A 12,520-nucleotide genomic window follows, 5' to 3' on the forward strand; every position below is an offset into this window, starting at 1 on the left:
ACGGATAATCTGTAACATCATTATGTTTACGATTCCTCTCTCCATATGTGTGTTCCCATCTCCTGATTCACATTACATTAACATTCCAAACTACTGCTTCTGTTTTTGAAATATGCCCACACCCAAAACAATAACTTATCAGTGCTCTTATGCTTATTTACTAACCTCATCACTTTCCAGTATTCTCTTATTTTGTTTTGTTTCTCAATTAATTCACTTGAAATCCATAAAATCATAATGGAAGTGGCAAGGCAATTATCCTATTTCACTGTTGCTATTGACTACACCAGATTAATGAAAATGTTTATTACGTGAGTTAATAAGATATTTTGTAATATCAAGGTTGTGTTTAAGTTCATTACCTGTTGATAGTCAATAAGTAAAATGGATCCTTTTATTATACTTGTAGGTTCTTCAGTGACTGACCAGAGCTTCTCCATTAGATCACTGTATCCTTGGAAAAATACAGCTGGAGGGAACTGGACATCGAAGAGAATCACTGACATACCGGCCATGATTTCATCATCATCCTGAGTAGAGCTTTCTTTGAAGAATGAGTCCAGACCTTTTGCTTCAATTGATACCTATTCCAGATGTGAAGAAGTAGGTGCAATAAGTAACCATGCCAATATGATAACGTTGATAGGTGTACGAGGTCAAGTCAAAACTGGAACCTCCCAAGATCACATTGCCAATCCCATGTATTATTCTATTGGAATTAAGAGTGGGGGCTCTGTATAAATTTTTTCTATCCTCTTCCAGAAGCACTGGGGTTAATTTTAGCATCACACATGCCGCCTGATAGTAGTTTAGCTCAAAATTTGGACATTCCTGGTTTAAATTACCCTTCTACTGATTGGCTAGACTTGGGAGGTATTGAGACAGTACAAATGTATGGTTAGTGACTCAATCATTACATTTTGTGTCAAGTGCACTGGAATTGCAGAAGTGCAGGGAAGTCTAAAGTAGGGTGTTTGGAGGAGGGTGAGATGGGGTGGTGGCAGTGTAACAAGTCTAAGTGAGGACAGATTTTTTTCAGAAATATGTCAAAAATTTACAAATATTGCAAACATTACATTTCTTTTGCCACAAAATGCTATGGACAGACACTTGTGGCATTCCCTTATTATAATCATCTCACCCTCCTTTGGAGTCTGGTGTTCCTGTTCCATGTAAATTTGTACCGTGTAGATGATGGAAGGTTAACTCTTGTGCCTTTCCTGATTACCATTTTCTGTTTTTATCTCAGATATCTGGTATCTACCTAGTTTGGTTTTGTCCCATAGTATACAAGAATTTCTGTTGCCTATTGTTGATCAGACACAACAAAAGTTATTTTGAATTCTCCAATAAATCTTAGTATCCCATCTGAAATTGGATTGTCAGACTCCATGGCTCCTCTAAGCGATAGAGAATCTTATCATCAGAAAATTATCACTAAAACAAACAGTAGAATAGTTGTCTCATGCTCTTTGAACAAACTCAACATCATTAATGGTAAGTCTTTGACTTTAAAGAAAAAGCTCTGAAAATTGACTTAATAAACCACAACACTGTCATTAAATATAGTAAGAAGTGAAAAGAGGGGTGGATGCTGATGCAGAATCCTTAGAAAATGAATCCATATTTGGTGGCAAAATTAAGGACATAACCAAAGACATTAGCCTAGAAGTTCTGTTGGGCATCATGTAGTTCTATGTTTCAGTTTCACTTGGCTAGTAGCTCATCATTTACAGGTATGCCTAGATCTGCTTGGCATGGTTTTCTACACTCCTTATTAGACAAGTGTAGATCTCCTGATGTAATGGTAGAGTGGTTATCAATTAAGACGGTATACATTTCCACTGCTACCAATGGTCCACAGCACTTCATAGATACACACTTTTGAGTTACCAATTGTCTTCAGAGTCCATCCCATTAAGCATGATTGTAATATTACACAGCACAAGCGTGGATGACCTCAGTGGGGAATAAAGGATGCTGTCTCCATGAGGAATGTGAGGTGGTTACTTCTACCAGTGCTTTCATGGACAGATTCATCAGCAAAGATGGACTGGTGAGGAAGTAGGTTTATGCTCATTTTGGTTCACTCACTAGCTAACAGACCAGAACTGTGGCAGGTATGTTCTTGAGGACTCACTCAGCTTGGTCACAGATGATGCTACTGAGTCACTTAGTGATGAATGCTGAAAACTCCAACAGAGTTTGTTAGTTCCACTTGTTACTTGCAATGCTTTTTCTAAGTGTCCTTCAACATGAAGGAGCCCTGATTCATCAGAGGGAGGACAGTAGGTGGTAATCAGGAGGTTTCCTTGCACATGTTTGATTTGAAGGGTATAAGACTGTGTGATATCTGGAGTTAATGTGCCACCACCTCTGGTGGATCTCTGTTGCTAGTGGGACAGGCCATACCCAGGGACTGAGAAGGAAGATTCTGACATATTGTCTGTAAGGTACAATTCTGTCCAAATAATTACTGTCAAACTGTGGCTTGAATCAACAGTCTGTGAGACAGCACTCCCAATTTAGACACTAGTATCTAGGACTGAAAGGATCCTCTGCCTCTGTGGCAGCATAACCACACAAGGCCCAGATGGATTCCCGAACAGAGGTAATGGAAAATCTGTTCAGTATGCACAACTAACATCTCATGAATGATGTCTCTGCATGTTTAGTGGATCATTCCCCTAAAGGTGAGAATGAACCTCTCCTGTAGCTTTCTTCCTCCCCACAAACAAGCTGAACAATGGGGAAGGAGCCAGAAAGAACGACAGCACTGGGGTTTCAGATTGCAGAAGAAGAGTGCATCCATATGTCTGACTGGATAACACCACCCCAGATACCGGCATTGTGAGGGAAGACAAAAAAATAGGCTAGAGATGCATGTCACAGGAAAACACACCTAACACTGGTGGGCTGCATAGGAGGAGTATGGTGTTCCATTACAATCGGAGTCCACGTATCAGTCCTGCCCCAGAGGGCTCGAAAGAGGGAGGCATTTATGAGGATTGTGTAGCACTTTTTAGTTGATGAAACATAAACTGTTCCTCTTTCCACAGATGCTGCCTGACCTGCTGAGCATTTCCAGCATTTTTCTTTATTTCATTGGCAGACTCTCCTGGCCAGCTGCAGGAGATGGTGAAGTGAGTGGACATTCCATTTCCCTTCTCTCACAAGAGGTTGTTGGAGATGAGTAGACCACCACTTCCATTCTGGAATTCAAGTGTCCAGCAGCAATAGAGGCAGAGGCTACACTGTAGCAACAAACAATCTGCTGGATGAACTCAGCAGGTCAAACAGCAGCTGTGGGTGGAAAGGAATTGCTGACGTTTCAGGTCAAAACTCTGCATCAGGGTTTCTCCAGAGGCCACACTGTGTTGGTCTCATGTACATCTAAGTCAAGCTTTGATTTCTGCCACCTGGGACCAGCCTGTTGCTCCATAAGGACAGTGCGATATTACTCTTCAGCAGATCGTTGCCTTTATTGAAAGACAGATGCCATTCTTGAGCAAATTACTCTTTCCCAGGATTGGAGAGATGCCATCAGAGGACAGTTTAGTTCTTCAGGAAGAGAGAAATGCTATTTGTGGGCAGACAGCTGTTTGCCGGAAACAGATATAAGCCCCCCCATAACCGCATCTTATCTCTTGATCAAGGATCCCCTAACATGGCAGAAATCAAACACTTCTTCATTAAGAGCAGAGTATTGTTCAAAAGGAATAGAATGCTGATAACTTGGAGAAATCTGAAGAGGGAAGGGAGCAGGAGGTTGTGCTATGAGGTTGAGGGAAGTCTTATTCCTGCACTGACCACCGGGAAGTAATTCATTCTCTTAAAGTATACCCTCCATGACATCCACAGAGGTAAGGGAAAACAGGGGACATGGAGGTGGAAGGTGCCTTGAATCTCTGTGGCCATATTCCCCTCCCAACCATCCCCATGATTACCATGTGAGCCTCTCGATTACATGGGATTGATAATGAGAAAAATCCCCAAATTCCTAGTGATCATTTAGTTAAGCAAGTAGAACTAATGAAGATTTCTGGGTGCTTCAGGGTGCAGTAAATAAGTGCAGTGAATGGAAGCCTGAAGTTTAGGGGTACTAGCAGCCCTGGCAAATTTATATCTATGCAATGTTAATTCTTCCTCACTGAAGCCAAGTAAGTTACTTCTCCTTGAATGTTGAGTATCTGTGACATCTCTAATGCAATGGCATACAGAAACTGTGATACAAAACATAGATCAGCTTGATCACCTGGAATGATCTCGAGGCTAGTAAGTTGAGAGTGACTTTGTCCTTGATCAAAACAGTTCAGGTAAGAGTGTTTGGCTGTAGAATGTAATGCAGAATACCTTGTGTCACGGTTAGGAGAGCCTTTGAAAATCAATATTGCTTAAGGTAGGATCTTGATATATGTCCTTCTGTTCGTCCTTCTGATTGGTCTCAGACCATGCCTTAGAACCTAGTTTAAAGCTCCCACTTAAATACTGCCAATGGTATGACCACAACGGCATCTATGGAACATACTTATCATGTTAATTTTTAAAAATTGATGTAAAGTGAGGAAAGGGTCTGAATATTAGAAGTTGTTAACATAGCTTCCTTAAGGGTCTGCTGGAGTTTCCTGTTATAAATGGATTAATTGCCATTCTAATGAAGTATGCAGTAGTACAGAAATCAGTCTGCTAAACAATAATCATTTCATGCACCTGGGAGCTCCAATTTACGCAGGCAATGCTAGAAAATGGCTCCCTGGAAATGTTCACAGTTGCTATCCACTCCAGATACAATTGTTTTTTCAATGCATGGAGCAGAGAAAGTCAGTAAGATTAGATCTAATTTCTAGGCATATATTTGTAACAGATTCCTAGATGTTATTTTTCTGTACAGTAAGTACTCTATAGACCTGGAGTGAAAATACACATATATTCAATGGAATAAATCTTACCAAGAAGTCCTCTCTTCTTTAGTTTCTCTTACCATACTGACAAAGACATAGTTTATTGGATCAAATTTTAATTCCCTTTTCTTTGAGCAGATAGATCTACCATTAATTCCCTTTGCTTTAAGCAGATAGATCTGCCATTAATAGTTTGATGTCTATCTATAAACTTCTTTTCCCCCTAGTGATTTATCAGCGTGTCTGGATCTGAAATTGTATGAAACACTTATGTTCCCCAAAAGAAAAATATTTTCTTCTTGTTACAGGAGTCAGTAAAATGTTTATAATTTTCTTGAACTGAGTATTAGCATTTAGATTGCATATTTAATAAATGGCTGGCCACAGCTGGATATGAAGCTAAGAGAACTGAGATCATATGAACATACCTGTGTTGCATGAAGCTGACCTCCCTGAGTAAATATGAAGAAATCTGTATGACTCTTCTGTAATATTCCAGTGTCTCCAAAAAGTAAATCCATATTGTAAGTGGATATTGTATCTGTGGTAACTTATAAAGGAAGAAATTAAATTGGAACATACTTTCTTAAATAAAATTTAAATCAAAGTGGTGTAATATTCATATATTTTAATCGTCCAAAATGCATAATGGAAGGTAATGTAATTCAGCTCCCTTTACCTGCTAAATATCCTGAAGAGGAAGATGAACTCCCAATTCTGGACAAGCAATTATAATTATTTATCATTGGATCTTTCAGGACCTCACGGATTACTTTGCTACAAAAATTGGGAGCAAAAAAGATTTTGTAAGGAGAAAAAGTTTGCTTTGCAGTTCACCATCAGTATCAGAAGTACAAACATAAATACAGGCAAACAACCTGAACATAGAAAAAAATCATTTATTATTTTACCTAAGGCACAAAGTAAATCCTTCAGTGACTTTAAGAGTTCTACGCAAGTGTCACTCTAAGCAAAATTCCCAAGGACAATAGTATACAAAAATCTTTGGCATAAAGATTTCATGTTCGTACAGGGATGTTACACTATTAATGTGAATGAAAATGAACACATTAGAAATGTTTACTTCAAATTTGAACTTGTGACACTGTGGAAAATATGTGGAAACATTTTACCCACTGAATCCTGATGGACAGACCTCACAAAATGTAAACTATACTGGTAAACAAAAAACTTTCTGGCCTCTGCAAAAGCAAGGAAGACATGCTTCAGAAGCCCCATTTGAATGTAGTTCTGCAAATTAATCCACTTCAAGTCTTGAGAGAAACTCAAACCATGGTACAAGATGCCAGAATTTAGGATTGGCTCAGAGTCATGTGAACAGAAACCACATTTTGTTTACTTCCCCACCCCACTGCTCACAATTACAATTCACTGCCTGCATCCATAGTTAAACAAAATCAGGGTGGGTGGGGCATGTGTGGCAGAATAATTTGTAGGGAATATGGTAAAAGTGCAGAGGAATGGGACTGATGGGGTTGCTCTACTAGGAGCCAGCACAGATTTGACAGGTCAAATAGAATTCTTACAGCAGAGGAGGAATCTGTCAATATTAAGATAAAGTTCTATTAAGATGGGGAATTTCATTTTATGATGTACCTATGGTGGCAGGTAGCTGGGAAATGCAGACCACCTTTATATTGGCTCCATTTTTCAGTGGTTACACAGAACCATGTAGTTCTCAGAAGCTACATACAGAACATGTTTCCATGAATCTTTATCATTTCAACAGACCTTTGGTACAACCTGCTGTTTGTTATAGACTATCACTTTATCTAAAAAAGGCTTCTGCCTAAAGATAAAAGATCGTTTTCGCAAGTAGCATGAGAGTTGAAGGTAAAGATGCACTTAAGCTCAAGGCAGATAAGTATGAAGTAGTGTGAGATTCAAACTCATCATAAAATCTGACACAAACCAGTTGGGCTAAATGGCCTCCTTCTGTTTTGTAAGTTTTTTATGACTCTATGCACTGCAATTCTGCTCTCACCTTGCTGGATGGTGGCTTGAGTGTAGGATATTCTGCAGTTTTGCCACCGTATACTTAGATAGTTCTGGTTCCATTTCTCCCACAGACAGCACGATATTTTTCAATTCCATGGATGAAAGTTGGTTATTGAGGATTACATCTAGTGCAGCCATTCGCACAGCAGTCCCATACTGACTCCTGCTTTGGTGAAAAATTCTGATCATCTGCTTCTTCACCTAATTGTGAAAAATTACATTTATTTTTAAATAGAGACAGGTCACCAATAATGCATTGTTACCAGTTTATACAACTCAACTCAGAGTGCTCATCAAGTCTGTCATTTTCAAATCTCCACTCACACATACACTTCCTCCTTAAAAAGACACACAAAATCAGGATGCTATGCCTCAGCTATATTCACATCTCTTACTTAGTGGCTTGCTCCATTGTTTACTTCTTAAAATAAAAGTTTTAAAAGGGCTGTTTTTAGCACTGCTGACTCAGTTGTCATGAGATTTGAAATCAGAATACCAATAATCAATCTGAGATCCATATTAACAGGTAGTGAATAATTTTTACTGATGTAATTATTGGAATTCATACTTCAAAATGGAAATACTTATCAGAAATTCCGGTATAACACTGGGACACAGCCTAAGCCTAACCCAACCACAGCTATTCCAGTATAACACTGGGACACAGCCTAAGCCTAACCCAACCACAGCTATTCCAGTTCTGACCGAAGCAGGAGTATTTTTCCCACCCTGACCTAGCCACCTTCTCTCTGCATGCCTGCCCCCTAATGCCATCCCTTTTCTTTATTTTTCCAGTTCATATTCTCTGCCTTTCTATACCTGTCAGCCTCTTTCTCTCTCTCTTATTCTCTGTCTGCATGGCACAGATGGACCCAACCGTAACTATTCACAAGCACATACAGCCGACTGAAACCTGAACCCAACACAGTTGGGTCCCTTCAGCTTTATGTCTGGTGTTCTCTACTATTATGCACCCTGTGGAGAGGTTTGTTTCACGCAATGTGGATAGAGCTGCTTGAATGACCTACTCCATGTGGATGAGCAACGCACTTTTAGCTGGTGGTCCCTGTGGCTGAAAGTCCTAGTAAGCAAAGCTTTTTGTGAGTAAGAGGTTGAGAAGCAGAGATATTTAGGGAGGTTATTCCTGTGCTAGGTGATAAGATAGCCAAAAGGAAGGGTTATAAATGGTAGTCCTTGGTATGCAGGTTGGTAGAAGTAAGAGTCTTTTGAATATTTACATCTTTAATTCTGTGTTAAATATGTTACAATCTGTTTATGATGATACAATCTGCAATGTTACAATTTAAATTTTATGACCAGATTAGATTTAAGTTGGTTGAAAATTGCATTGAAATAACACCAAATGAAAAATTTCAGTGAATATTTTAACCTCCAGGTACGACACACTGGGACATGTGGTTTGATACCACTCACTGGCTGCTTTTTAAATATAAACCTCTTTAGATATTATTAACCACCCAATACTGTGGTGGAACAAATGTTAAGTTGTTGGACTTGCAACCATGAGGCCTGGAACAAAAATCTCCAGATGCAAGTTCAACTCCTACCATGGCAGTTTGGAATCTTGATAAAACATAACTAATCTTGATAAAGATGACCACACACTCTTAGGTTGTTATATTTTAAAAAAATCTGGTTCATTCCAGGGAAGGAAATCTACCATCCTTACCCAGACTGTTAAGGTAAAACAGGCGAAAAAAAAAGGACAAGTCATAAAATATGGCACTGAGTTCAGATATAAATTTTACAGATGTAATTATTAGACTCCATACTCCAAAAGGTGCACTATCCTCAGGAGAGCTTACCAGATATTCTAGGGGTACGTGCAACACAAATTTCAACCTGTGCATATGACAATAAACTTGACCTTGACCTCGAAACTTTGTGTAAGATTTTTACCTCATGAGTGATATAGACACTTGGAAATCTCTGTAGTGCAGCCACAACAATAGATGTCACAGAGTTCGTTTGCCTCTTGGTGTACTGTAACAAGAGTGGGATAGTTTCTGGAAGAAGTGCGTTCTTAAGTGCTAGGAGGTACATTTTTACATCGGACTCTTCTTTAGCTGCAGTCAGCCCATCCAAAATCACTTTCTTTGCAACTTCAACTTCCTGGAACAGCAATAAATATAAGGAAGAGTTAAAGTATGTTCTGGGACTAATGCAGTTTATTCCTAACTTTATAATCTTATTATTTAATTTCCTCCCCTGCCTTGGAACATAGAACAGGACAGCATAGGAAAAGGCCTTCGGCCCACAATGTTGTGTCGAACTATTAATCCAATGACGTCTAGTTAAACTAATCCCTTCTGCCTGCACATGGTCTATATCCCCATACTCTCTGCACATTCATGTGCCTATCTAAGAGCCTCTTAAATGCCTCTATTGTATCTGCCTCCACCACCACCTCCGGCGGTGCATTCCAGGCACCCACAACTCTCTGTGTAAAAAAAACTTGCCCAGCACATCTCCTTTGAACTTTCCCCCTCTCACTTTAAATGCATGCCCTCTAGTATTAGACATTTTGACTCTGGGAAAAAGATAATGGCTGTTCACTCTAGCTATGCCTCTCATAATTTTATAAACTTCTATCAGGTCCTTCCTCACCCTCTGCTGCTCCAGAGAAAACAACCTTAGTTTGTCCAACCTGCCTTTACAGCACATGCACCCCAATCCAGGGAGTATCCTGGTAAACCACTTCTGCATCCTCTCCAAAGCTCCCACATCCTTCCTATAACGGGGAGACCAGGATTGAATGCAATACTCCAGATGCAGCCTAACCAGAGTTTGAAAAGATACAACATAACTTGCTGATTCTTGAACTCAATGCCTCCACCTATAAAGGCAAGCATGCCATATGCTTTCTTTACTCTTCTATCAAAATATCTGGCCACTTTCATGGAGCTATGGGCTTGGACCCCAAGATCCCTCTGTACATCAACGATGTTAAGGGTCCATTAACTGTGCACTTTCCCTTTACATTTGATCTTCCAAAATGACTTGGGTCTTTATAAAAATGCTGTTCAACAGCCTTATTTCAACACCATGAAGGTGCCACTCATATTATTATACTTAATGTCTATTCTTTCTGACAATTGACTGAGATGGGGCAACATTGATTGCGCATCAAGCCAAGGTGTGAAGACTTCATTCTTGTACTTTCTTGCAATAATCACTCTATGGTATCCAAAATCAGGATCTTTCCCTGTAATAACCTTTGGTGAATGGGAAAATTATAACAGTCAACTTACTTCTCCATGTCTACCACAATGTCCAGCACAAGCAGAAACTGCTTGCAATCATCAGCTGTCGCTTTGCTACTCCGCCTTCTTTTACTCCATTGTCGGCTAAAACTGTGGAGGACATTGTAAGCCAACTAAAAACTGAGAGGTTTCCTCTGGACTGTACCGAAATGCATATGTAGTGCTATGTTGGCAACAAATCATTGCTAATGGGATATTGATGGTGTACCTGATATATTAAGAGTGGCTACGTACCTTGGAATAAAAGAGGAATTAACTCTGATGAGTACCTGTCCTCATGCATGATGGACAGTATAAAGCTGGCAGTGTTGTCTAATGTAAGATCGCTGAGCTCCTCAGGTGTTTGGCATCATCCGTTAGAATATTCTGGGTACGTGCAAACTATTTGAACTTTTAATCAGATGAAAACACTTGCCAACCTGAGGTGCAGCTCTTAAGGTGAAATGGATGCAGGTAATAAGCACTTGCACCACTGAAAAGCTCTGGTATTTGCAAACATTCTTCCATGCACCATGTGTTACTCTCTAATCAAGGAGAAGGAGATGATATCACATCCTTTTGAATTGACAGCCTCTGTCTCCTTTCTTATGCAACAATTAGTGGTATACAGGAACACAAAATAACATTGCCCACATGTGACTTGACTCTATTTTAACTCCCTTGGTCCAGGCCCTTCCCACCTAGGTCCGTGACACTTCACATGCCCTCCATCATTTTGATAACTTTCAGTTCTCTGGCCCTGACTGCCTTATTTTCACTATGGACATTGAGTCCCTGTACACTTCCATCCCCCATCAGGAAGGCCCTAAGGCTCTCCGCTTCTTTCTCGACAACAGACCCAACCAGTTCCCCTCCACTGCCACCCTCCTCCATCTGGCTGAGCTGGTACTCACGCTCAACAACTTCTCTTTTGGCTTTCTCCAAACTAAAGATGTGGCCATGGGCACTCGCATGGGCCCCAGCTATGCCTGCCTTTTCGTCGGCTACATGGAACAGTCCATGTTCCAAGCCACCACCGATAACGCTCCCCAACTCTTTCTCCGCTACATTGATGACTGCATTGGAGCTACTTCCTGCACCTGTGCTGAGCTCATCAACTTCATCAATTTTGCCTCTAACTTCCACCCTGTCCTCAAATTTACTTGGTCCATCTCCGACACCTCTCTCCCCTTTCTGGATCTCTGTGTCTCCATCTCCAGAGACAGATTAACCACAGACTTCTTTTACAAACCCACAGACCTCTTTAACTCCCACAGTTACCTTGACTACACCTCTTCCCACCCAGTCACTTGCAAGGATGCTATCCCCTTCTCCCAGTTCCTCTGCCTCCGCCGCAGCTGTTCCCATGATGAGGCTTTCCACTCCAGGACATCTAAGATGTTCTCCTTTTTCAGTAAACAGGGTTTCCCTTCCACCACCATCAATGTTGCCCTCACCCGCATCTCCTCTATTTCCTGCATGTCTGCCCTCACACCATCCCCCCCCCACCGATAGAATAGAGACAGGGTTCCCCTTGTCCTCACCTACCACCCCATGAGCCTCCACATCCATCACATCCTTCTCCCCAACTTCCACCACCTCCAACGGGATCAGACCACCAGGCACATCTTCCCTTCCCCCCTCTCTCCGCTTTCCGCAGGAATTGCTCTCTCCTCAACTCCCTTGTCCACTCATCCCTCCCCACTGATGACCCTCTCTGCAACTGCACTAAGTGCTACACCTATCCCTACACCTCCTCCCTCACCACCATTTAGGGCCCTACACTTCCAGGCAGGGATCACTGACACCTGTGAATCTGAGGGTGTTATTTATTGCATCTGGTGCTCCCTCTACGTCAGTGAGACTCGAAGCAGACCGGGTGACCACTTCGTTGAGCAGCTTTGTTCTGTCCGCTGCAAGAGCAAGGATCTCCCAGTGGCCAGCCACTTCAATTCCACATCCCACTCCCAAACTGACATCTCTATGCGTGGCCTGCTCTACTGCCACATTCAGGCCAGACGCAGGTTGGAGAAACAACACCTCATGTTCCCCCTCGGTAGTCTCCAATCTGATGGCCTCAACATCGATTTCTCTAACTTCCGGTAACCCCTCCCCTCTTTTCCCACCCTTCTTCCTCCCTCCTTCCCCCCCTCCTTTGACTTTCCTCATTCCTGTGGCACCCTCCACCTTCTCTTCCCCGCCTCCCCCCCCCCCATGACCTGCCCATCTATTCGCCACCGCCCTCCCTTTATTCCATGGTCCACTGCCCTCTTCTACCAGATTCCTTCTTCTTCAGCCCTTTGCCCCTTCTACTCATCTCCCTCCTCCTCCACCCAC

At 41.5% G+C, this 12,520-nt stretch overlaps 1 protein-coding gene across 1 annotated transcript in view; it reads right to left on the reverse strand.

Annotated features, from left to right (window-relative positions):
* Positions 1–12,520, reverse strand: part of LOC127584729 (microsomal triglyceride transfer protein-like) — an 81,977-nt gene that overhangs the window by 8,586 nt on the left and 60,871 nt on the right. The window contains exons 11-15 of the mRNA XM_052041636.1: positions 8,841–9,053; positions 6,907–7,121; positions 5,581–5,678; positions 5,330–5,451; positions 363–584 (exon numbers count right to left, since the gene is read on the reverse strand). Of these exons, the coding sequence (XP_051897596.1) occupies positions 363–584; positions 5,330–5,451; positions 5,581–5,678; positions 6,907–7,121; positions 8,841–9,053 (870 nt within the window). The remainder of the gene's footprint in view (positions 1–362; positions 585–5,329; positions 5,452–5,580; positions 5,679–6,906; positions 7,122–8,840; positions 9,054–12,520) is intronic.

Source organism: Pristis pectinata, chromosome 30, assembly GCF_009764475.1.
Source record: "Pristis pectinata isolate sPriPec2 chromosome 30, sPriPec2.1.pri, whole genome shotgun sequence".
Taxonomy (NCBI): Eukaryota; Metazoa; Chordata; class Chondrichthyes; order Rhinopristiformes; family Pristidae; genus Pristis; species Pristis pectinata.